This window comes from Salmo salar, chromosome ssa15, assembly GCF_905237065.1.
Source record: "Salmo salar chromosome ssa15, Ssal_v3.1, whole genome shotgun sequence".
In the NCBI taxonomy this organism is placed as follows: domain Eukaryota; kingdom Metazoa; phylum Chordata; class Actinopteri; order Salmoniformes; family Salmonidae; genus Salmo; species Salmo salar.
The window spans coordinates 71794160-71821201 of record NC_059456.1 but is presented as its reverse complement, the minus strand read 5'-3'; the positions used below and the strand labels follow the sequence as shown (position 1 = coordinate 71821201).

General features: G+C 41.9%; 2 protein-coding genes across 3 annotated transcripts in view; one reads left to right on the top strand and one right to left on the bottom strand.

The window, feature by feature from the left end:
• mtor (mechanistic target of rapamycin kinase) overlaps positions 1–27042 on the top strand; it is a 132874-nt gene that overhangs the window by 17746 nt on the left and 88086 nt on the right. For both annotated transcript variants that reach the window (XM_014146133.2, XM_014146132.2), the window contains exons 22-28: positions 1527–1639; positions 2070–2232; positions 2716–2808; positions 4483–4626; positions 5084–5226; positions 5673–5835; positions 6108–6253. In XM_014146133.2, coding sequence (XP_014001608.1) covers positions 1527–1639; positions 2070–2232; positions 2716–2808; positions 4483–4626; positions 5084–5226; positions 5673–5835; positions 6108–6253 — 965 coding nt within the window. The remainder of the gene's footprint in view (positions 1–1526; positions 1640–2069; positions 2233–2715; positions 2809–4482; positions 4627–5083; positions 5227–5672; positions 5836–6107; positions 6254–27042) is intronic.
• Positions 10255–14394, bottom strand: LOC106572191 (angiopoietin-related protein 7). The gene is made up of 5 exons (XM_014146135.2): positions 13779–14394; positions 12196–12296; positions 11714–11908; positions 11149–11344; positions 10255–11007 (listed from the first exon to the last, which is right to left on the bottom strand). The coding sequence occupies exons 1-5, from the start codon at positions 14140–14142 to the stop codon at positions 10838–10840; spliced, it is 1026 nt and encodes a 341-aa protein (XP_014001610.1). The 5' UTR covers positions 14143–14394; the 3' UTR covers positions 10255–10837.

Sequence of the window (27042 nt, the reverse complement as noted above, 5' to 3'; positions counted from 1 at the left end):
CATAAATATCTGGACTGATGTAGACATGCAGAGGTAAATTTAAGTGCAGGAGTCACTTTTATTATTTTGGACTATGTAGTGTGTTATATTCTCAACACCACAGAGGATATGTGCTGATGCGCTTGTTAATACAGTATTTGTTCAAGTATTTTCCTGTATCCAGTGAATACCACATCAACACACATTGTAATTGTACACCGTAAGTCATGGTTAGTCAAATATATAAGGACTTGAAGAACCATTACATAAATTAAATCATTTATCGCTTCTTTAAAATCATAATCTACTGCACTACTGCCACGACATGGCCCCCCTCAAAGTCCAGTTTATTTCCTATTCCATGTACCATTTGTTTGTGGTTGCAATCAAAACTCACCCCATGACCCTTTTAGTCTAGCCTCTAGCCAAAGCATACTCACTACAACAACCCAGCCAACAAAGCATAACTAGTACTCTCTCTTATTTCACCGATTTTTAGCTATGACACTGATATGGGTTTTCCTCAAACATTAAATCTTGGGGGTGAAAATAAACCACAGGGCAACATCGCACTCTAACCCACTGCAGTTATTCAACCTCTCTCTGTTGTAGCGCGTGTCTTGTTTCTCTAAGGCAACGATGGGATATTAGATAACCAGAAGCACACAGCTAGCTGCAACCTCCTACAGTACGTCTGGATATGGTCTATAGAACCCGAGTTCTAGGTTATGTCTCAAATTCCTTATATAGTGCACTACTTTTGACCAGAGCCAATAGGGGGGGGCTCAGATCAAAAGTAGTGCACTATGTAGGGAACAGGGTGCCGTTTGGAAGGCAGCCCTGGTCTAGCCTCCATATGTATTACCAGAGGGTCACAGTAGAGCCAGGAAGAATCGGGTTACCTTCCAGTCCAAGTAGAGAAAAGAAAACAGAACTCCATCATTAGCTGGAGCTGTTCAGTCAAGCTCCCTACTTCCTGTAGTCTCGCCAAGGCAATGAAGAGGGGGGGGGGGGGGTCTTAGCCTATACGTCATCCACACCTGATACGTACACACACAGACATTCCCGCTGCCCCCTTGCATTCAGTAATCATGTACAGGAAAATTGGTTAGTTGCACAGAAAACATCCAGCTACTTTACTGTGCTGAAATCCATGTCTTGAGGGTCGTGTTGGAACCAGTGTGCTCTTATGAAGCAAGTAGGAGGGCCAGGAGTATCAAAGGACATGGTTCTGTAGCCTTGGCTCACAATGACTAAGAACCCCTTTTGAAAGACATGAATATTGGCATTGTAACTCACTTTACATGAACAATACCATACACATTGCATATGTAAAATGCAAACATAACAATTTACTTTGCTGATAGCGAAAGTTCCTCTGAACCTCTAGTCTTGTTATACTTTTTGACCATCCAACCAGTATAAGGATGCACTATCTGCTCCTCCAGTTGCTGGTATACCAGTCTCTCCCATTAGGTGTACCATCAGGGCTGTACCTTGTCCTTGATTTATTTCTTATATTGCCCGTTTTAACTCTGTATCTTCAGCTCCTCAATGCCATTCAGCTGTTTGGTGCTAACCTGGACGACTACCTCCACCTGTTGCTGCCTCCCATCGTCAAGCTGTTTGATGCCCCAGACGTACCTCTACAGGCCCGCAAGTGAGTTCAACACACATCTCACATCCACTTGGTTATAGAGCACATGCACTGTGAAGTACATTTTGACAGTTTATGAATTGACTCACAGGTCACTGAGTCACATGAGTATATTCACTCCCATGTTAAATGTCCTTCCCCATCTCCTCCCAATTGGTAATATTATATTAATGCGACTGTACTGAAGAAACTGGGCCCACTTTCCGAAATACTAAGTGCCAGGGTCTTATGTTTATTGTCTGGGCGTCATGGAGGAAAAGTGTTCATAAATACTTAGGGGCTTGGGGCGGAGAGGGCTTGACAAGTGCCCCCATTTCTATTTCCGAGCATTTGGAGCGAGACGTCCCTTTCTCGCCAAACGCTCTCCCAGTGAGCTTTGGTAGCTGAGGTTTTTTTCTAGGCGTTGTTTATCAGTGTTTCCTTCACCCCTCAGGGTTGCCTTGGAGACGCTAGACCGGCTGACGGAGTCCCTGGACTTCACGGATTATGCGTCGCGCATCATTCACCCCATAGTACGTGCGCTGGACAACACCCCCGAGCTACGCAGCACAGCCATGGACACGTTGTCGTCGCTCGTTTTCCAGCTGGGCAAGAAGGTACCTCATTATTAGTTACCGTACCCACAAGGCCCTCGTAGATCCGCTAACTGGCACACACACACACACACACACACACACACCCCCCAGGACCATACGTTTCTCTTCAAGTTTCTCTCCTGTACCTGTGGTTTTTACTACTTCCTGCGGGTCGGTGATGTCATCACATGGTTCCGCATTTGGGACCGTTACTGTTACTGTTTACGAGAGTCGATGAGGTCACCCCCCATAGCCCCAACCAAACCTTAGAAACCCAACCAGACCACATGCAGGGAAGTCTGGCCCCGACTTGAAAGCAGCAGCTTTTGATCAAACCATCAAAACAGGGGCAACGGAGGTCATATACAGATGGCATCGCCAGTCTGTCATTAGTGTTATGGCCAGAGGGGACGGATGTGAACAGATTAAATGCATAAACCACCACATAGCTGACACTCTCTTATTTACTCCCTCTCTCTCTTTTTCTACTTTTCCCGGCTTCAGTACCAGATCTTTATCCCCATGGTGAACAAAGTGATGTTGAAGCACAGGATCAATCACCAGCGCTATGACGTGCTCATCTGTCGGATCGTCAAGGTCAGTTTTTGGTATCTTTATTTATATATAAAATTAGAAATACCTTATTTGCATAAGTATTCAGACCCTTTGCTATGAGACTCGAAATTGAGCACAGGTGCATCCTGTTTACATTGATCATCCTTGAGCTGTTTCTACAACTTGATTGGAGTTCACCTGTGACAGATTCAGTTGATTGGACATGATTTGGAAAGGCACACACCTGTCTATATAAGGTCCCACAGTTGACACTGCATGTCAGAGCAAAAACCAAGCCATGAGGTGGAATGAATTCATAGCACTCCGAGACAGGATTGTGTCGAGGCACAGATCTGGGGAAGGGTACCAGCAAATGTCTGCAGCATTGAAGGTCCCCAAGAAGACAGTGGCCTAGATCATTCTTAAATGGAAGAAGTTTGGAACCACCAAGACTTTTCCTAGATCTGGTCTCCCGGCCAAACTGAACAATCGGGGGAGAAGGGCCTTGGTCAGGGAGGTGGCCAAGAACCTGATGGTCACTGACAGAGCTCCAGAGTTCCTCTGTGGACATGGGAGAACCTTCCTGAAGGACAACCATCTCTGCAGCACTCCAGCAATCAGGCCTTTATGGTAGAGTGGCCAGACGGAAGCCACTCCTCAGTAAAAGGCATATGACAGCCTGCTTGGAGTTTGCCAAAAGGCAACTAAAGGACTCTCAGACCATGAGAAACAAGATTATCTGGTCTGATGAAACCAAGATTGAACTCTTTGGCCTGAATGCCAAGCGTCACGTCTGGAGGAAACCTGGCACCATCCCTACGGCGAAGCATGGTGGTGGCAGCATCATGCTGTGGGAATGTTTTTCAGCAGCAGGGACTGGGAGACAAGTAAGGATCGAGGGAAAGATGAACGGAACAAAGTACAGAGAGATCATTGATGAAAACGGACCTCAGACTGGGGCGAATGTTCACCTTTCAACAGGACAATGACCATAGGCACACAGTTAAGCCAATGCAGGACTGGCTTCGGGACAAGTCTCTGAATGTCCTTGAGTGGCCCAGCCAGAGCCCGGACTTGAACCTGATCGAACATCTCTGGAGAGACCTGAAAATAGCTGTGCAGCAACACTCCCCATCCAACCTGACAGAGCTTGAGAGGATCTGCAGAAAATAATTGTAGCGTCATACCCAAGAAAACTCGGTTGCAATTGCTGCCAAAGGTGCTTCAACAAAGTACAGGGTCTGAATACTTATGTAAATGTGATATTTCAGTTGAATTAAAAAAATATATAAATTAGAAAATATAAAAAAGTACAAAATAAACTGTTTTTGATTTGTCATTATGGGGGGTTTGTGTGTAGATAAGGGAGCAAAACATTTTAATCAATTTTAAATCTGAGAATACCAGAAAACGATGATGCTATCGTGTGGCAGTAGTCCTGACTCCAACCCTCTCACATTGTCAGCATGTCCCATGAAATGTGTTGAGAATAGCGAGGAGGCAGTCTGTGAGGAACACACGAAGACACGATTAAATTTTAATTCCAAGCAGACGGTGTAATAGAAGAAAATTCATTGAAGGACATTGCTTGTCAACAGTGTGCTTCTCTTCAGGAAGGAAATGCAACTTGTGTGGACAACACGTTTCGAAGCCCTGATGTGTGTGTGTGAGCTCACTGTTTGTGTTTGTGTGTCATGGTAACTGTGTTTATCTCAGGGGTACACTTTGGCGGAGGAGGAAGAGGATCCTTTAATCTTCCAGCATCGCCAGCTGCGCAGTAACCAGGGCGATGTCGGTAGCGGCCCGGCAGAGGCGGGGCCGATGAAGAAGCTCCACGTCAGCACCACAGCCCTGCAGAAGGTCAGGAGAACTAACATGGTGTTTTACTTCCTGCACTGTGTCTTGTCTTATTTCAAGTAATACATTTAGTTTTTGTCCTCAAACAGGAAGTTGTTTTGGTTTTAGAGACTGATTATTAAATCACTTCATGGTCCATTGATTGTGATTTTTCATATAAAGGGTCTCATGGTGGATATTTCAAATGTTTCTTCCTTTTGACAGAGTGCTCTGTTTTCATCCAACACACTTCACCAGGCAATAAGTCGTGTCTTACTGGTTATAATCGGCAGTTTTCCCTTTCTACAAGATGCCAATGCCCAACGATTTGAAGCACCTTTGCCTCGGCGTGTCTAATCATTCTAAAACATAGTGCCATACAGTGCAAGTCTAATCTGCTAATGGAAACTTCTTCCCTCCCCAACTGTTGCCATGTGAAGTGCATTAATGTGATTTCATGACATTTTTCTGTTGGCCACAGGCCTGGGGCGCCGCTCGGAAGGTGTCCAAGGACGACTGGCTGGAGTGGCTGAGACGGCTGAGCGTGGTCCTGCTGAAGGAGTCGTCGTCCCCTGCCCTGCGCTCGTGCTGGTCTCTGGCCCAAACCTACATTCCCCTCGCCAGGTATAGATGTCCCCTTTCCTTCTCTCCATCTCTCCATCCCACGTTCCACCACACTTGAGAGCACCAGGCAGTCACCCTGTTTTTTCCCCCCACAGAGGTCCTCAGTAAACCACAGAGGTCCTCTTAAGTGTCAAGTTGCAGTTTAGTTTGAACCAAAAGACTCCTCTTTTCCACTCTTAAACCAGATCATGTTTTGTTTTGCTGCGATAACTTGGGCACACCTTGCTGTGGCGTCCATGGGCAATTTTTTTCTTCTGATGCCTAACCAATATAATTATTATGATGGACTAATGAACTTATGGTCCTTCAAAAAGACAAACAGGAGACCTATATCTTGCCCTGAAGACTTAAATGAATTATATACAAAAATATATGCAGAGGTTGAGCATATCAGCGTGTTAAGTTACTGTTGTTAAGCTGTTGCTAACTTTCCCATCCGTTGTCAGGGACCTGTTCAACGCAGCCTTCCTGTCATGCTGGTCTGAGCTGAGTGAGGATCAGCAGGATGAGCTGATCCGCAGCATCGAACTGGCCCTCACCTCCCAGGACATCGCCGAGGTCACCCAGACCCTGCTAAACCTGGCTGAGTTCATGGAGCACAGCGATAAGGTGGGTTCATACTCGGAGCAGAGGTCTTCAGCTCCAGTCCCAGAGAGAACTACTTGGTGTGCAGGCTTTCGTTCCAGCCCTGCAGTAACAGACTGGATTCAAATAATCCACTCATCACTATCCTCTGTCTGGGTATTTATTAGCTGAATCATGTGTGGGCTGGAATAAAGGTGTACCCACCCCATCGTTGGATAACGCTGGTTCAGAGCAGTGCCACGGCATCCATCCTTCCATCAATTCACCCATCTAATGAATGTCCTGTGTCTTTTCAGGGTCCTCTGCCTCTGAGAGACGACAATGGCATTGTTCTGCTGGGTGAGAGGGCTGCCAAATGTCGTGCCTACGCCAAGGCCCTCCACTACAAAGAGCTGGAGTTCCAGAAGGGCGCCTCTCCTCTCATCCTAGAGTCCCTCATCAGGTAGGAACCTCATTAAGAGAACACATTCATCTACACAACCCATTTGGAACGGGGGGAGTATTTGGTGGTTGCACACTACATTTAGTGTGCTTCCCAGACTTGGCTATGGCCAGCATCAATCATTCAGACATTCTACAGGTAGCTACTGAGGCAGTACGGCTACTGTATGGTTCCCCTTGGGTTATATAACTCTTGCTTGTGTTGGGTCATTTCTACTTGGTGAAGCCTAACCAAAAAAATAGCTTGAATGGAAGACCCAGTGCTTTTAGCCATTTTCTTTGGCTCCTCCATGTCAGTTTTGGTGGATTGCGTGTGATTGCACATGGCTGGAGAGGACAGATGCCAGATGTCCAGTAGTTCAAAGTAGCCATCACTTGCCTTGATGACAAAGTGTAAACCGAGAGAGAGAGCGCGCCGGTTACGTAAGTACAATGTCCATCTGGTACATTTTGTCCATTTTGTGGATGACCCTTGATAATATGCGTTTGGAATTCCTCCCGCATGGAAAAGGTGAGTGGATCATTTCTGGATGGGCAGCTATTTTGGAAAGAAGGCTGCTATGATTGATGTAGTGGGATGTTTTGATTAGTGTGCCATGAATGGAACAAGCGACCTGAGCTAATGCTTAAGCACATTTTTTCGCTTCTTGTTTTAAGTCTAGTTACTGTAGCATTGGCAGACTTAACTTTACCCAAATCGGAGTCCGATTTGTTGGGACACAGTGGAACAGGTGTCCACCTCAATACAACTATTCTTAGCTTACACTTTGCTAGTTCTTCCATGACCTATTATTTAGGTTTTGTTTTGTGTATCTGTGAACCACAAGGCCGACCTCTGATAAAGGGGTTGTTAAACGTCCTTTAGTCAATGAGTCTAACTTATTACACCAGTCAGATAATGGTTGCAACATCCCCCATCCGATAGCTCTTTCATATCTCCTGTCATCTTTTCCATCCCACCTCTCACCCTTGTTTTTTACGCTGGTATTGTATAAAGAGAACTGTTTTCCAGCCATTTAATTGGACGTTTGCCTCCTTTCATCCATCGAGTGGTCTGGAATAGCGTTCTCTCAGGGGCCTGTTTTCAATTTCTCCCAGCCTTGATGAATGATGGGAGCCAGCAGCTCAGTGTTTTCAATCTCCCCATCTGGTTCTCACCTCTCCAGGATTTCCCATAAAATAACCTAGTATTTTGCCCATGAGACTCCTGTGCACCACACAGCCCATTCTATTCCATCACTTTGGTTGGTGTATATAGAAGTAAGAGATTTCTGGGGCCATTGCATGATATTCTTCAGTCAGGACGTTTGGAAGATTGTCTTCCATTTCTTTCCCTATCCCCAAATATAAATGTGTCCTTTGCAGTGGATTGGTGATTTAATTTTTTTACTTAGTAAAGAGAGAAAGCTGTGTGTAAGGTATCAGGGACTCAGTTGCTGGTGGGCCGAGCAATAAAACTTCATTTTGGCATTTGTACTCCAAAAAGTCATCTCAAAACGGAGTCTAGTCAGACCATATGGGTCTTCATTTATTTAGCATTTAGGCATTTCAAATCTGTGGAAGGCATTTACAGAAGCGGAAATGCACAGTTTTCCATTATTCACGCCGTCCTAGGAACTGAAAGTGACTTTGATGATGCGCCACCGCCGTCCAGATGCAGGGGTATACAGTATGAATAAGGCATGAGGGACTTTGAGGAAGCAAAAATGATTTAGGAGCTGCGACCTGGGGTTAATCCATTAGACCACTGCGGTAGGTGAGCCTAGGGCCCTGTTCGAATACTTAAAATCCTTCTTTCATTTCTTCCTTCATTGCTTGATGTGATTACCAATCTGAATGGAAACCATCCTTTCACTTAGGCTATTTAATCACGTCGGATTAGGTATTAAGATAAGGAAGGATGTTTTCTTAGCCTTTTAGAAAAGGCTATGTTCTTTTTCCTTGTCGCTTTTGCTGTCTGGTAGCTGGACTCTCCGCTCGAGAAATTCATACAATTAGAGGATCAAAGCAATATAATTTTGATAGAAATCAGTCGATGTCAATGGGTTCTCACATGACATGTCATTCAAATTCCCTGTAATTTTATAACATTTTGTGTTGAATTGAAATGTTTTCTCGTTTTGAATTGAATGATTGTAGTCTGGACGGAGTCCCCCTGGTGCTGTTGCTAATATCTTAAAGAAAGGGCTGATTTTTATTTACAGTTTGATCGTGAGACTGGTAGCACGATCACTTATTGCAGTGGCTGGAACCGAGTTTCATTGCATCTGGCCCATCTGTTTATAACAAATACGCGGCCATAATGTTTTCCGTGGAAATGAAATTTCAAATAAAGTTTGGTATGCTCAGATCTAAGGGGCTGCAACCTCTTAAGCAGAAGCTATCAGACTTTGAGATGGGTACCCATCCAGTGCTGCTCGTCCTAACTCTCGTATGCGCTATTTTAATTTTGTACAGACCTTCGACCAGCTTTCTATAAAACATTTTTTTTTAAATAACTTTGCGGTTTAAACCGTAGCCAAATGCTTTTGAAATGGTTTTCAAAAGGAACAAATATGTAATGGGATGGAATGCCCTCCAACTCCTGTTCTTAACCACTCTGAATGAAGAACGTTGAGGTAGAGGTGTGTTAGTTCTATTAGTGCCACACTAAACATTTTAAAACCGATGTGCTTCCCTCATCACAAGATAAAAATGTAATAATATATCATATTTTTTTTTCAAATTTTTATTTGCCTTTTGAAATAAGCTCTCCCTGCCATATACATTACATTGCTATCTACCTTTGCTAACTGCCATTGCTAACTACCATTTAATGCTAGTAATCATATAATGCTTGACATCCATCAATATGAAATGCACTCTGAAATGTTGTGTAGAAGGTAAAAGCTCTTACGACAATTTATGGTTTCCGGCGGTCTACTGGAATGTTTGATAGTTTTATGAATACGTAGTTTCTTCTCAGCTGCATCTGAAAGACTATAAAAAATGATTGTATATCTCCGTGACGGCATATTGATTTAGTCATTTCCTTAATTTGACTTTTAACATACTGCCTCTTTTATAGCGCCAGCAAAAGGACCAATAGACAATGTCTCCTTCAGTACGATATCTTGATATAAATAGCTGAGGCTTTGGCAGTACCCTTTTGAGAAAGTTGGGCTTCCCTGTAAATGAACTGTAAAAGTCCCCCGTCAGGCCCTACAGTGGACTGGTCGAAGAAATGAAGTCTCAGCCGTTAGCACAGGGGCATTCCACATACACAAACAAAAGGTTACACCTGGCCATATAGGGTTCCTTGATTAATGAGGAATCCGACCGGAAACCTCCCAGCTCTCCTTGGGAGCCCAAGCTCCACTCCGCAGCTGCCAGTGGAAACCTTTTTGTACTGGTGGACCCACAAGCTCCGCATACATGAGCATGGCTCTGTCATTTGTCGTCTATCTTAATTTATCCTCAGAATTTGTCACCGTCCCTAAGCTCCCAAGGACTTACTTTTAAAAATGTCGCTCATCCGCCAGTCTTTCTCGGGAAGGTGAGGAATGTCCTCCATCCTGACCTTCGCTCCTCTTTGAAGAGACTACATAGGCAGCACATCCTGCTGAAGGCATTCCACTATATACTCTTACCGTTTCAGTATGTAGTTGAAAAGCCCTTTTTTAATTTTTTATGTGGTATAGACCTGTAGAGGCCATTGACTGGGCGGGCAGTCGTGGGAAACGTGTGTGTGGTCTTGTTTCCTGGAGTTTGGCTATGTGACCTTTTGACCTGTGGCATGAATGTCAGTGTGACCTGAGAGTCAGAGATCAGTGGTGGCTGAAGGCAAAGGCTTGGTCATTGTTGGTCAGAGACATGAGGGTGATCAACTGTCTGCTTCTCGAATCTTCTGTTGCTCTTTCACCGAACCAGCTAACCATTGGGGACTTGTGATAATTTGATGATATTGAACTAAGACAGACAGCTAGATGAATAAACCACATTGACTACCATCAGCAACACACCTTTTTTCTTTAAAAATACACATTTATTTTCTATCCCACAACACAATATAGAGCTGTACACGTTTTACAAAGGACACAATTCCCCAAAAATCTACATGTTAGTTTCTCTCACAATAAAATCTTTTGGGTACTTCTGATGAAAGTACATTGGGTGGTCGTTCCCATTCTAGTAGCTCACAAAGGCCCATTGCAAAACACTTGATGGATCTTCATATATTTTTTTGCATTGTCATACCTGCCCAATATATGTAATCAACTTAACCACAGGCTAGTAGACAGCTTGAGTTAGGACTGATAAATATACCCTATTGCTTTGAGACATGGAGGGAAGCAACATTTAGTTACCCTTAAAGAACAGTGGTAAAGAGGCTTCTGTAAAGCTTTTAAGAAAATAAAGTATTTCAACGATAAATACAAAACTAGCTACAATTTACAATCAAACATGTTAAATGCATTACGCATTCAACCCATAGAAATATTCCAGGCAAAAACAAAGGTCAAGGGGAAAGACTTTGGTTTCTCAGAGGCTTTGTTAAATCTCTCGGCAAGCATGCACATCATCCAGGGTTTGAAGTTCGAAGCGTTTATGGTTGAAAATTCTGTGGCCGGATCTTCATCTCCACCCTCTTCAGGGAGTAGTTGGGCCCGTGCCAGCCGTACCAAGTGATTCCATCTGAGTTCTTGATGTGGTCGCCATAGCGATAGAACACGCCGTTCAGGTTGGAGTCAGTACAACAGTTGTACCAGTAACCACCTGTAGGGGAAAATAGTAAAATAGTAATTGGAAAGAAATTGAAAGGTGTTCAAGGAATTGATTCCAATTAATTCTTACATAGAGTCAATCTTAATCTATTCATGTAAATTGTGATTTAAACCTGAGTTAAGTATTTTGTACCTTTGCGTAGTGAAGCACAGTCGTCCACACATTTGTCGTTGTCCTTGCCCTTGGTGCTGAAGTTGGTGTTGTTGTGGTAACGCAGAGAGTCCCCAGCGTTTCCACTATAGTTGGCGATGAAGAGTTTGTAGCTGTTCAACTCGTTTTTCACTGTGAAGTAGCTGTACTCTGCAAAGCGGGTCTGGCCTTCCCAGTCCTTCATTGGAGAACAGAAAACACAAATAGTACCTGATTAACATATTTGCTGCACAGCTTGTTGTAAAACTACACAACTGACAATATTGAACTTTGTAATTAAAATAGTAATGTTATCACTTTTGGTGAAGCAAGAGGTTTACCACTTGCCCATGGGTTTTCTTTTTACTGTGTTTTGGGTGGTCTGTCGTCAGTCTCCGGGCTCTGAAGAAAACCTCTCACTTGCTAACATCAGTTTCCCAGGAGTGGTGTGTGTCAGAACCATGGAAAGCTTTACCAAGTTGTTATCTATTTACTACTCTCAATATCTGGGGCATGGTCTAAGCGGCTAGCCTGTTTTGGGTTTCCCACCCTCAGCCGTCCTTTGTACCTCCATCTCTATCCTCAGTGTGCTGGGCTGCCTTGTCATACGGAAGACGTTGTCATTGCCCAGCCAGAAGTCTCCGCGGATGGTGCCAAAGCCGTTCTTGTACTGTTTCCAGTCGCGGTTGAAGGAGGTCAGTCCCACCTTGCGTCTCTGGATGATTGTCCATCCACCACCATTGCTTTCCATGTCACAGAATACCTGAAACCAACAGCACAGGTTAAACATGTGGATCAGTTGGTAGAGAATGGCGTTTACAACACCAGGGTTGTGGGTTCGATTCCCACGGGGGACCAGTACAAAAATCTATGTACTCACAACTGTAAATTGCTCTGCAAAAGAGCGTCTGCTAAATGACAAAAATGTAAATGTAAACAACTTACCCCAACAAGTCTGTGAAAAGTCTACAGAGTAGTCTACATAGACTACAATGTAGCAGGGATGTGTGAACCTAAAACTTGTTTGCAGATACAGGGTTCATCACTTACACTGATCTCAGAGGTATTCAGGAAGTCATCTGCAGGCAGTTTGTACTCCCCCGAGATCTTGTAGTTCTTAGTGTACAGCGATGCACAGTCGTAGACGGCATCTAGAAAATTAAAGGTTATGTCATTAGAGATGGCCAAACCAGATGCCGTTTTCATGGTGGATTTAAAAAAATGCAAATTGACTGAATCATGGGAATGGGATGTCTGGCAGAGAAGTCAAAGACTTTGAGATAAAAGGATATTATACACGGCATGGTTCAGTTTCTCAGCGTAGTTCCCTCAGTTGTTCATGTGATGGTATGGTGACGCGGTTAGTGGTGCTCTGAGATCACTGGGGAGAAATGGATCCAGTGCATCAAAAGAGGGATAAAGTGTTTTCGAGGCTGGAGTGGAATCACTCTAATCTTTGCTTTTCTTCCTGCTCTGCTTCCCTGTCTGCACAGTGTCTCTGTAATTTGCAGAGTCTTTTTATAAAGCTTCTCTCTGTTTACCGTGCCTGAATCATAAAAGCAACACTGCTAAGACTGGCTAATAGGGTATGAAAAGAGTACACTTCGACATGCCTGGTTAAATCTCCCCACAGTGATGAATGGTTTGGTTAAGTTCAGATGACTGATGGAAACAATTTGGCTTTGATGGAGGTGGTCTTTATTGACAGACTTCGTGCAGACAGGACACTACGAGTTCAAATTATGGCTTTTGGCTGCCATGAGACACCCAGACATGCTTGCACACTATAATCTCCATTATCACCAATTGATGGCAGCTGTTTGGTGCCCAAGATTCGGAGCGCCCACAGCTAATTATAGTTTGTCCAAAAATATGTTTCTAGTGTCCTGTAAATTAAAATGTTGGTATTTTTGACAAACAACAACACCCTACATACCAATGTAATAGACCACATTTTGGTTGGTTGTTTAATGGTTTTGAAACTAAGAGTCGTGTCTTTCTTTTAAGGGGTATTTTTTTAAGTGGATCGTTTTCTGACTGCAGACTGACTGATGTCATAAAGAGGAGGGAAAAAATACCTTTTAAGACAACCACATTTCCTGTGTATCTGACATTAGGTGTGTGCTATGAATATATATATATATATATATATGGTAGTGTGTAATGTATGGCAGCCAGTGATATGAGTTTCACACCTGTGGAGAGCATCTGGCAGAAGATGCTGTGCAGGCGAGTGCGATAGAGAGGGGGAGGGAGAGAAGTATTGTCTGGGTCTAAACTGAACTGAGTCTGCCATGTGGAGCTGGACAGATTTCCACTCTGGCCATTTGTCACAGTTACTACTGTACTACTGCATTCTACTACGCAAAGGCTATTACTTTCACCAGAAAACCTTTTTGTGTTTTATTCCTACTAATTATTCAATTTCAAACAGTTTTTGATGCCTTAATTTAGCCTCTTTTTTCCCCCACTGAAGTTGAGAAGTAATGAAAACACTACATTTTTAAAAATTTACACTAAAGCAGTGTTTAATTTCTCTTTTCTTCTTTGTTGCTGTCGCACAATGAACAAATTAAAGGGGCTTAATTCCCTGACCCAAGAACCTGGGACACATCCACATGGTAAGTTCTTACCTGACGAGGTCTGAATGGCCGACTCGACGGCTTGTAGCTGCATGATCTCCACCCGGTTGTTGATCTCGGAATACTTGCTCTCGGCCTCTGTGACGCGGGCCTCCTGCTGCCGGTTCTGCTTGTCCAGCTCCATCATCTGCCGAACTACGTTCATCAAGTCTGCCTCCTGCTTGCGGTTCAGCTCCTCCAGGAGGCTGGTTAGGTTGGCCACCTGTACCTTCAGGGAGCGCACCTCATCGCAGCACTGCGCCTTTGGAGGCTTGGGTGGCGCCAGCCTCTTCCTTGGGTTCTGCACCAACGCTTCTGTCAGCACCAGCAGCAGGGTGACACTCAGAGCCACTGTCCGCAAAGACATCTTAACCATTTTCTATGTTTCAAAAATTAGATACTTGCACCTATGTTCTTTTTTCTCTTGTCTTGCTCTGCTTGAATACAAGCTGTCCTGGTCCAGTCTGATTCTTTAGCGGTGCTGGAGGTCCTGAAGAGGCTAAGTGAACAGGATTGGTTGGAGTGAGTTAGGAATCAAAGTCCTGACTGGTTGAAGTGAAGCTCCCTTTAGCCAACTGTTTGCTCAGGCTCTTTGCTCCTCAGTAAAGCACTGCTGTGGCTGGTGCATCTTAAATATTTTTGACATGTGTGCCCTCCCCTTTTGTGGTTGTGCTCACAGTCACTGACCCCCCCCTCCAACCCTCTGGGCGGAGGGCCTTCCCCACCCCTGTTTCTCCCCCCCTCCACCTCTCCATCTCTCTCTCTCTCTCTCTCTCGCTCACTCTTGTTGGTTCTGCCCTGTGTCTCGTTTCTTTGTCAGGTGTTGAAAGTTTGTTTTTCGCCCTGTCTGAAAGAGGCTTTGTATCCAACAGCCTTTCATTCCCTATGACTCGTCTTTATACAGAGGCACACCTTGCTAATTACTTTTGATACTTGTATCAAGCTTTGTGATTTTACTGCTCAAAGTAATGGTAGGTGTGCGACATATCTTTGGCTTGCCTTCACACCCGAAGGTAGTCCTTTTTAATGGTAGTTGTGTGTCACCCTCGGGAACGTTTCAGCAATAAACGCTGCCTCTTTACATGCCAAAGGAAATGAAGGTGCTAAGTGCTCTTAATTGAGGTTTAAGCACACGTATGTTATTGATGCCACTGTGTGTGTTTCTGTCCCTTTCTAGCACAGAGTAACAATATGAGTTACAATAAGTCAATATGAGTGACAATAAATCAACCAGTTACTGTACATCGAGGGAACAAGCAAGCCACAAAAGAGCTGAAAGAATGTCAATCCTTCACTAGAAAGGACTTGGCTTTTATAGTTTTGTTTATTGTGTTTGGGATGTAAGTGCGTGCGTGCGTGCGTGCGTGCAAGCGTGTGTGTGCGCCTCAGTTTGATGTCCTAAGGCCTGACACTGAGAACCAAATAGTTTTCTCAATCAATATGTCTTCAGTGCCTTCAGAAAGTATTCATTCCCCTTGACTTATTTCACATTTTGTTGTGTTACAGCCTGTATTCAAAATGGATGAAATAGATTTTTTTTCTCACCCTTCTACATATAATACCCCATAATTACAGTGAAAACATGTTTTTAGAAATGTTGTGAAAATGAACTGCAGATATCTAATTTACATAAGTATTCACACCCCTGAGTAAATATATGTTAGAATCTTTGGCATTGATTACAGCTGTGAGTGTTTCTGGGTAAGTCTAAACTTTCCACACTGGGATTGTGTGACATTTGCCCATTTTATTTTTTTCAAAATTCTTAAGTTCTGTCAAGTTGGTTGTTGATCATTGCTAGACAACCATTTTCAAGTCTTGCCATAGATTTAAGTCAAAACTGGAACTCAGGAACATTCAATGTCGTCTTGGTAAGCAACTCCAGTGTATATTTGTTCTTGAATTTTAGGTTATTGTCCTGCTGAAAGGTGAATTCATCTACTAGTGTCTGGTGGAAACTAGACTGAACCAGGTTTTCTTCTAGGATTTTCCTGTGCTTTAAAAAAAAACTTCCTTCCTTAGCGATTACAAGCATACCCATAACACGATGCAGCCACCACTATGCTTCAAAATTTGGAGCATGGTACTCAGTAATGTGTTGTATTGGATTTGCCACAAACATAACACCTTGTATTCAGGACACAAAGTCAATTGCTTTTCCACATTTTTTGCATTATTACTTTAGTGCCTTTTTGCAAACAGGATGTGTTTTTGGAGAGAATGCCAAGAGTGTGCAAATCTGTCATCAAGGCAAAGGGTGGCTACTTTGAAGAATCTCAAATATAAAATATATTTTGATTTGTTTAACACTTTTGGTTACTACATGATTCCATGTGTGTTATTTCATAGTTTTGATGTCTTCACTATTATTCTACAATGTAGAAAATAGTAAAAAATAAAGGAAAACCATTTAATGAGTAGGTGTTCTAAAAAAATTGAGTGTGTGCTGTGTGTGTGTGTGTGTGTGTGTATATTTATATATATAATTTATGAAATTTTGTACGACCATACTGTGTAGTAGGAACCAGTGTCAAAGGACTCAGATCCTGTAACCGGTCACATATGGCATCAAAATGTTGGCCACATGCTATACCTTGCCACCTCTTTCACAAGGAACATATTTCTGCTGTGAATAAAGGCTTAGAGGAATACAAATGACAATATTTTCCCCATGTCATGCCCATTGAGTATATTCTTTTTGTGTAGTGTTTGGTTTAGTCATAGGCGTGAGTCAGTCTTAAGGAAATAAGTGTATAATATGCTTTCTTAGATATTCTCGATGCCTAAAAACAGTGTTGTGAATCATATTTCACTCTCAAGCAATGTGTCCCTGAGGCCTCGCTATTCATTGGGCCTGGAATCTGTCAAATAGCACTTGTGCTGGAACTTCCAGCTGGATGCTAGTTCATACTGTTAGCACCACGTTGCTTTTTCCCCCAGATTCACTGTTTTCTCAAAATATTCTCTTGCTTCGCACCATGCGGCATGTGAAGAATGCAGAGCACCCATTGACATTAGAGGTGTTAAGACTAATAAACCTCCGCGAAGGCCCCGTGTGGCTCCCATGGATAGCCCTTATAGTTTTCAAAGCAATTTAAAAAACACGTTAAGAGATCGCCCTGCTGCTCCCAACACGATGGTTCTCTACTTTTGATAAGCATGTAGTGTTTTCCACAGGATCCCCCGGCTCGGGTTATGCATTTTTTTTGTGTAACAAGCTCTATTTTGGTGTTCTCTGTCACATTCTAATGTCTTGATTCCAGCCTTAATATGCAGCAAAATGACTGAACATGTATGAATTCAGTGTATTGCTAGTTTTTGGGGATATCGTCTAGACCTTTATGATCAGTAAGTAAGACATTACACCGGTTTTTAACATTTAACCTGTCTTCTCTTGAGTATTTTACTGCAAGATATATATTGCCACAATTATGATTGTTCTTCAAATGATATATTTTATTAAAACAGAAAAATTAAGTAAATTGCCCAAATTATCTTAAATAAATTAAAAGTTACATTTTAAAATCAAACAAATTGTGTGATGGCCACTCAGTTAAATTAGTGAAAGAATTCCAACAATTGCAGCTCTCTTTGTGAATTGCAGTATGTCATATATTTGAAAACAACTTGTGTATCTATTGACCAACATATTTCTTCCTTAATAATCTTGTCTGCTGACTTCCGCAGGCTTCAAACTACCTTTTTTAGAGGCATTTTCTCAGGTATCTGCAATACAGGTATGATTGAAGAAGGAAGCAGGTGTTAAACGGCAGTTGTCTACTCCATTGTCAGACTTTGATTAAATCAGTAGACCTACAGTGCCTTCGGAAAGTATTCAGACTCCTTGACTTGTTCCAAATTCTGTTAGGTTACAGCCTTATTCTGAAATTGATTTAATAGCTTTTCCCCCCTCAATCTACACACAATACCTCATAGTGACAAAGCAAAAACAGGCTCTTAGACATTTTTGCTAATTTATTAAACATAAGGAGCTGAAATATCACATTTGCATAGGTATTCAGACCGTTTAAAAACAGTACTTTGTTGAAGCACCTTTGGCAGCGCTTACAGCCTCGAGTCTCCTTGGGTATGACGCTACAAGCTTGGCACACCTGTATTTGGTGGTTTCTCCCGTTCTTCTCTGCAGATCGTCTCAAGCTCTGTCAGGCTGGATAGGAACCGTTGCTGCACAGCAATTTTCTGGTCTCCAGAGATGTTCAATCGGGTTCAAGTCAGGGCTCTGGCTGGGCCACTCAAGGACATTCAGAGACTTGTCCTGAAGCGACTCCTGTGTTCTCTTGGCTGTGTGCTTAGGGTCGTTGTCTTGTTGGAAGGTGAACTTTTGCTCCAGTCTGAGAACCTGCTCCAGAGTGCTCAGGAATTCATCAAGGATCTCTCTGTACTTTGCTCCGTTCATCTTTGACTCGATCCTGACTACACTCCCAGTCCCTGCCACTGAAAAACATCCCCACAGCATGATACTGCCACCTCCATGCTTTTACCGTAGGGATGGTGCCAGGTTCCTCCAGACGTGACACTTGGCATTCAGGCCAAATAGTTATTTCTTGGTTTCATCAGACCAGAGAATCTTGTTTCTTATGGAGTCTTTAGGTGCCAAGCGGGCTGTTATGTGCCTTTTACTAAGGAGTGGCTTCCGTCTGGTCTCTACCACAAAGGCCTGATCGGTAGAGTGCTGTAGAGATGGCTGTCCTTCAGGAAGGTTCTCCCATCTCCACAGAGGAACTCTGGAGCTCTGTCAGAGTGACCATCAGGTTCTTGGCCACCTCCCTGACCAAGGCCCTTCTCCCCTGATTGCTCAGTTTGGCCGGGTGGCCAGCTCTAGGAAGAGTCTTCATGGTTCCAAACTTCTTCCATTTAAGAATAATGGAGGCCACTGTGTTCTTGGACCTTCAATGCTGCAGGAATGTTTTGGTACCCTTCCCCAGATCTTTGCCTTCGACACAATCCTGTCTCGGAGCTCCACGGACAATTCCTTCGATCTCATGGCTTGGCTATTGCTATGACATGCATTCTCAAATGTTGGACCTTATAGACAGGTGTGTGCCTTTCCAAATCATGTCCAATGAATTATATCTACCACAGGTGGACTCAAGTGAAGTTGTGTGAACATCTCAAGGATGATCAAGGGAAACAGGATGCGCCTGAGCTCAATTTCGAGTCTCATAGCAAAGGGTCTGAATACTTATGTTATTTACATATTTCTGTTTTGTATTTTTAATAAATAAGCAAACATTTCTAAAAACCTGTTTTTTCGCTTTGTCATTATGGGGTATTGTGTGTAGATTGGTGAGGATTCTTTTTTTAAATCCATTTTTAGAATACGGCTGTAACGTAACAAAATGTGGAAAAAGTCATAGGGTCTGAATCCTTCCCGAAGGCACTGTATATCAATATCTTTGAAAATACCATATAATTTATCTTTAGCTTCATAACAATTCAATCTGTTAAATTTTATCACATTTTGGACAAAAGTGAGGCTATCTCTCCACTAGCCTACCTATTGTTCCTGCAGTGAGGAGGATTTACCATATTCATAAAAAAAAATCGTAATTTATCTGCAGATAATTGGCGAAAAGCCTACCAGTATACAAATTAGGGAGCCAAATGAACGGCTCTCTAGCCGATGTGTTTCGGAAGGATACTGACAAGTCACTCATTTTAATATCAGTGTCTGGCAAGTCCCGATGGACTATATATCAAAAATACAAATGAGATCTTTAGTTTACTTATCCCGATGTGATACCATGGACATATAACTACGTTGTATGATTTATGAATGGCAAATAGATGTAGGAGATTGACAGTCAGTTCAACACCTTTTATAAACTAGTTAAGCTTGCTGTTCATCAATCAAAGCACAGTTAGCCTATGCGCCATCACTTTGTGGCTTCATATGAAACACGCAAAATAAATGAAAGGAATGTGTAAACAATAAACTGTGGTTTCCACTCGTCGTTACCACATTATATTCGATGTACAAATTGACTCACATAGACGATGAAGGAGCATCATGCTCTCTCCCTCCGTGTAAAGACATTTGACTGCAACCACAGCATATATATATATATATATACACACACACACACACACACACACACACACACACACACACACACACACACACACACAGGAACCGGGACAGACAACTGCTGTCAAACCCGCAGTGTTTCCCTGTCAACACTCACTTTGTGACTGTCCTATCAATAGATTGGTAGAAGATGCAGATTGTTCATTCTAGCAGGGGAGAGTTTGGCACACTTCTGAATTTAAAAGTAGCCTAGTTTATTCATATCGTTCATTCCAGCGGGAGAGGGCTTGGTGGACTTTTTTTCTGACTTGCAAATTGTTAAGAACTAGCCCAGTTAATTTAAGTGAAAAAAGTACCTGGCTGAAAATGTGTGTAACTGGCTGTATAGCCGACGCAAGTGGAAAACACTGAGCTTGAGCTGATGGAATTAATCGTGCCAAGTGTTTCTCATCAGAAGTTGCTCACCGCCAGACATCTTCTTTCGAAAAACCCCTGTAAAGCGTTTGAAATCAAACTGTCCAGTGACCAGAGGGCCAAGCTGTCCGTCTCAGTCAAAGCACTCATGGGTTCAATTAGGGAGAGGGACGTAACGGCAGCCAACAAATTCCAGGGCTCCTCTCTGAGCTAAAATTATATAACATTTATTAAAGTAAAGTCTTCCACCTGATGTCAAGTACCTCCGCACAGATTACCTTTTTTTACATTTTTTATTGTAGAACAAGTTGCTTGAATCAGATGTACAAATGCAAACCTTGTTTTATCCTTTTACTTTTATGCACACAGACCTACATTGATGTATTTAGAGCTATTCTGTACTGCTATCATGATGCGTATTAAGTAAAACATTTCAAACGACGATACAGTGCATTCAGAAAGTATTGATTTATTCAACTTTTTGTTACAGCCTGAATTCTAAATTTATTTAAAAAAACAATCTCACCCATCTACAAACAATACCTCATAATGACAAAGTGAAAACATGTTTTTAGAAATGTTTGCAAAGTTATAGAAAATGAAATACAGAAATATCTCACGTAAGTATTCACAGCCCTGAGTCAATAATTTGTAGAAGCACCTTTGGCAGGGTAAGTCTCTAAGAGCTTTCCACACCTGGATTGTGCAACATTTGCCCATTTATTATTTTCAAAGTTCTTCAAGCTCTGTCAAATTTGTTGTTGATCATTGCTAGACAACCATTTTCAGTTCTTGCCATAGACTTTCAAGCAGATTTAAGATAATGCTAACTCGGCCACAGAGGAACATTCATTGCCTTCTTGGTAAGCAACTCCAGTATAGATTTGGTCTTGTGTTTTAGGTTATTGTCCTGCTGAAATGTGAATTCATCTCCCAGTGTCTGGTGTAAAGTTGACTGAACCAGGTTTTCCTCTACTATTTTGCTTGTGCTTAGCTCCATTATGTTTCTTTTTTATCCTGAAACTCCCCAGTCCATAGCGATTTACAAGCATACCCATAACATGATGCAGCCACCACTATGCTTGAAAATACGGGGAGTGGTACTCAGTCATGTTGTTGTATTGGATTTACCCCAAACATAACACTTTGTATTCAGGACGAAAAGTTAGTTGCTTTGCCACATTACTTTAGTGCCTTATTGCAAACGGATGCATGTCTTGGAACATTGGTATTCAATACAGGCTTCCTTTTCACTCTTTCAATTAGGTTAGTATTGTGGAGTAACTACAATGTTGTTCATTCATCCTCAGTTTTCTCCTATCACAGCCATTAAACTCTGTAACTGTTTTAAAGTCACCATTGGCCTCATGGTGAAATCCCTGAGCGTGTTTCCTTCCTCTCCGGCAACTGAGTTAAGAAGGACACCTGTATCTTTGAAGTGACTGGGTGTATTGATACACCATCAAAGTGTAATTAATAACTTCACCATGCTCAAAGGGATATTCAACATCTGCTTTTAGTTGTTGTCTACCAATAGGTGCCCTTCTTTGCGAGGCATTGGAAAACCTTCCTGGTCTTTATGGTTGATTCTGTGTTTGAAATTCACTGCTCGACTGAGGGACCTAGCAATCATCTGTATGTGTGGGTTACAGAGATGAGGTAGTCATTAAAAAAAATCATGTTAACCACTATTATTGCACACAGAGTGAGTCCATGCTACTTATTATGTGACTTGTTAAGCACATTTTACTCCTGAACTTATTTAGGCTTGCCATAACAAAGGGGTTGAATACTTAATGACTCAAGACAATTCAGCTTTTAATTCTTTATTAAATTGTGAAAATTTCTAAAAACATAATTCCACTTTGACGTTATGGAATATTTTTTGTGTGTGTGTGTGTGTGTGTGTGTGTGTGTGTGTCAATTTTAATCCATTCAGGCTGTAACACAAAACAAAATATAAAAAGTAAAGTGGTGTGAATACTTTCTGAACACATTCCAGGGTTAAAAATGTATCTAGATATTAAATTACCTTTCTGTTACCTTTGGTCTTTGCTGTGATTTCCATCAAATTGGTAGTGATGTGAATTTTTCTGTAATTCTCTGTGGTCTGTACTGAGTTAATGCCAAACAGATTTGTGGTCCATAACTACAGTAAGCTCTGAAACTATTGGGACAGTAACAAATGTTTTGTTATTTTGTCTCTGTACTCCAGCACTTTGGATTTGAAATAATTCAATGGCTATGAAGTTAAAGTGCAGATTTTCAGCTTTAATTTGAGGGTGTTTTCATCCATATCGGGTGAACCGTTTAGAAATCACAGCACTTTGTGTACGTAATCCCTTCATTTTAGGGACCAAGACTATTGGGACAAATTCACTTACAGTGCATTCGGAACGTATTCAGACCCCTTGACTTTTTCATCATTTTGTTACATTACAGCCTTATTCTAAAATTGATTAAATAGCCCCCCCGCATCAATCTACACACAATACTCCATAATGACAAAGCAAAAACAGGCTTTTAGACATTTTTGCAAATGTATTGAAAGTAAAAAACTGAAATATGACATTTGCATAAGAATTCAGACCATTTGCTCAGTACTTTGTTGAAGCACCTTTGACAGCGATTACAGCTTTGAGTCTTCTTGGGTATGACGCTACATGATTGGCACACGTGTATTTGGGAAGTTTCTCCCATTCTTCTTTGCAGATCCTCACAATCTCTGTCAGGTTGGATGGGGAGCGTCACTGCACAGATATTTACAGGTCTCTCCAGAGATGTTCGTTCGGGTTCAAGTCCGGGCTCTAGCTGGGGCACTCAAGGACATTGAGACTTGTCCCGAAGCCAGTCCTGCGTTGTCTTGGCTGTGTGCTTAGGGTCATTGTCCTGTTGGAAGGTGAACCTTCGCCCCTGCCTGAGGTCCTGAGCGCTTTGAGCAGGTTTTCATCAAGGATCTCGCTGTACTTTGCTCCATTCATCTTTCCCTTGATCCTTACTAGTCTCTCAGTCTCTGCCGCTGAAAACGCCACAGCATGATGCTGCCACCACCATGCTTCATCGTAAGGATTGGGCCAGGTTTCCTCCAGGCGTGACGCTTGGCATTCAGACCAAAGAGGTAAATCAGACCAGAGAATCTTGTTTCTCATGGTCTGAGAGTCCTTTAGGTGCCTTTTGGCAAACTCCAAGCGAGCTGTCATGTGCCTTTTACTGAGGAGTGGCTTCCATCTGGCCACTCTACCATAAAGGCCTGATTGCTGGAGTGCTGCAGTGATGATGGTCCTCCTGGAAGGTTCTCCCATCTCCACAGAAGAACTATGGAGCTCTGTCAGAGTGACTACCGATTACTCAGTTTGGCCTAACGGCCAGCTCTAGGCAGAGTCTTAGTGGTTCCAAACTTCTTCCATTTAAGAATGATGGAGGCAACTGTGTTCTTGGGGACCTTCAATGCTGCAGAAATGTTTTGGTATCCTTCCCAAGATCTGTGCCTCGACACAATCCTGTCTCAGAGCTCTACGGACAAATTCTTCGATCTCATGGCTTGGTTTGTGCTCTGACATGTGCTGTCAACTGTGGGACCTTATATAGACAGGTGTGTATCTTTTCAAATCATGTCCAATCAATTGAATAGACCACAGGTGGACTCCATTCAATTTGTAAAAACATCTCAAGGATGATCAATGGAAACAAGATGCACCTGAGCACAATTTCGAGTCTCATACCAAAGGGTCTGAATACTTATGTAAATAAGGTATACCTGTTTTCACTTTGTCATTATGGGGTATTGTGTGTAGACTGATGAAGAAAATGTTTTAATTTAATCCATTTTAGAATAAGGTGGTTACGTAACAAAATGTGGAAAAAGTCAACTGGTCTGAATACTCTCCGAATTCACTGTATATATGTATTAAAGTAGTCAAAAGTTATGTATTTGGTCCCATATTCACAGCACGCAATGACTACATCAAGCTTGTGACTCTACACATTTTGTTGGATGCATTTGCTGTTTGTTTTGGTTGTGTTTTTGATTATTTTGTCCCCTTAGAAATTCATGGTAAATAATGTATTGTCATTTTTGAGTCACTTTTTTATTGTAAATAAGAAAATGTTTCTAAACACTTCTATATTCATGTGGATGCTAAAATTATTACAGATAATCCTGAATGAATTGTAAAAGATGAATGATAAAGTTGGATGCACAAATTTGTCACAATACATTTGGTCATTGTATCATTTAAAATCCAAAGTATAGAGCCAAAACAACAAAGAATGTGCCACTGTCCTAATGCTTTTAGAGCTCACTGTATATTGATGAAAGATGAGAAAGATTTCTGGATACTGGGATAACATCAGTCTCAGAGGGATTGCTATTTATTTTAATTGCAAACGTTTTAATTACACACAGTTTAAATTTAAACAGTTGCTCCTGCTCAAAATGTGGATAAGCGTTGATTTTGTTGCATGTGATAGAATGCTACATTCTACCTGGTCCCATCAGATAATCTGGCACACGTTAGCCCTATGCTAACCTCACCAGACAGACGGGGATTATTTCCTGAAACAAGTTCTGCATCAGCCGATTACAAATGTTGACGTAGATGGACGTGAACAAACACTTTCCATAAGAGCGTCCTTAACAAAGTCAAGCACTCTCATTATCCTACAGATGGCAGTATTGTGTTATTTTAAAGAAGTTTTCCGCGAGTCTGGACTCGAACCCACGTTGACGAGCATCCACGCTACAGGAAAGTTAACAATTTATAGTTCTACAGTGCACCTGTCAATCAACTGATCAACACTGTAGGTCACGCTGTAGGTCTGATAATAAGATGGTAACACAGACCATTCAGTGCTTTCAGGGTGTGTTCATTGTCATAGTGATAACGGCAAATAATACTTCAATGGAAAATAATGTAAAAACTTGTATTTAAATGTAGATATTAAACAGCAAACACCAAAAATAAGAACAAAAAAAATATATAGCTACATATTAGGCAATTCGTTAGCTAAATATTAGGGCTATACATATTTACCTGTGAAAGTGCTAACAAAAACAAAAAAGTTACCAAATGATGTAATGGCAGATCTGTGAGTTCCTCAAGGCTGTGCTCTGTGATCCCTGTGTACTAGTGATGTCACTATACCAGAATTTTGACTTCGATACTGATACCAGGATTAGTATCACAATACTCGATAACCAAACAATACCAAAACAATATCAAAGCGATACCACGGCAGAAGAAGCAGGCATATTAGCTAAAGTCACAGAATGGCACTTGATCCAGACAGATAAACTCAGCTACTGCTCTGTTCAATCGTTGGGCATCTTTTGAGGTAGATTAGAATTTTGTTACGTTAGACTCTTTTAACGTAAAAGATAAATTCAGACAGCCATGTATGCAGTAATGAACCAATTATACAATCTTACAATCAGTTTGAATGTTTTTACCAATCAAACTACATAATGGTAATAATTTGTTTGAATTGTAAATCTCTATTGATAAACTGGGTAAATCAAGATGTAGCCTAGGTCTATCCACAATACAGGTGAATGCATATTCAGTAGGCGTGTGTGCATGCATTGAGTTATTGAGCTTGTTTTGGCTGATTTCATGGCGCTACAGATGACAAATCATCTGTTTCCCTTCCATTTGGGACTTATTTTATTGTACTGATAAAAAACATTTGCATATACACTGCCGTTCAAAAGTTTGGGGTCACTTAGAAATGTCCTTGTGTTTGAAAGAAAATCACTGTCCTTTTTAAAATAACATCAAATTGATCAGAAATACAGCCTAGACATTGTTAATGTTGGAAATGACTATTGTAGCTGGAAACGGGATGATATTTTTCTGGAATATCTACATAGGCGTACAGAGGCCCATTATCAGCAACCATCACTCCTGTGTTCCAATGGCACGTTGTGTTAGCTAATCAAATTATTTTAGCACAGCTGAAAACTGTGGTGGTGATTAAAGAAGCAATAAAACTGGCCTTCTTTAGACTAGTTGAGTATCTGGAGCATCAGCATTTGTGGGTTCGATTACAGGCTCAAAATGGCCAGAAACAAGTAACTTTCTGAAACTCGTCAGTCTATTCTTGTTCTGAGAAATGAATGCTATTCCATGTAAGAAATTGCCAAGAAACTGAAGATCTCGTACAACGCTGTGTACAACTCCCTTCACAGAACAGCGCAAACTGGCTCTAACCAGAATAGAAAGAGGAGTGGGAGGCCCCGGTGCACAACTGAGCAAGAGGACAAGTACATTAGAGTGTCTAGTTTGAGAAACAGACGCCTCACAAGTCCTCAACTGGCAGCTTCATTAAATAGTACCCGCAAAACACCAGTCTCAACGTCAACAGTGAAGAGGCGACTCTGGGATGCTGGCCTTCTCGACAGTTTAGAAGGTCCAGAAAGGTACATTAGCAGACCACTAATATGGTGTATTTTGTCAGCATGCTAATATGCTAAAATACACTAATATGGTGTATTTTGTCAGGTGCTAAGATAACATAGGAAAATATGGTCTTCTGACACTGTCTCTCTCAATTTCAACTCCCCGACAGTTGTTAATGCTGTAGCCTGCATCTCTCCTCCAAACGGCTATTATTAAAGAACATTTGTCTAAATAAGTGTCCAACAAACTACTGTAATCTGACATTTTCCTGGGACTCCACAATATTTACGAGTAATAGCCAAGGCAGCGGAGAGACCAGGTGCGTAATTGTGTAACAAAACAATGAAGACCGGCAGGCTTAAGATATGTAGTCTAAGTGTATGCATATTAGCCCGTAATTCATTAGTTCAATGTT

Excerpts from the sequence above, each read along its gene's own strand:
- LOC106572191 (XM_014146135.2), bottom strand. The coding sequence starts at position 14,142 with ATGGTTAAGATGTCTTTGCGGACAGTGGCTCTGAGTGTCACCCTGCTG. Across the intron at positions 11,909-12,195 it reads TGAATACCTCTGAGATCAGT|GTATTCTGTGACATGGAAAG; the intron begins GTAAGTGATGAA and ends TGTTGGTTTCAG. Across the intron at positions 11,345-11,713 it reads CACTGAGGATAGAGATGGAG|GACTGGGAAGGCCAGACCCG; the intron begins GTACAAAGGACG and ends TCTCCAATGAAG.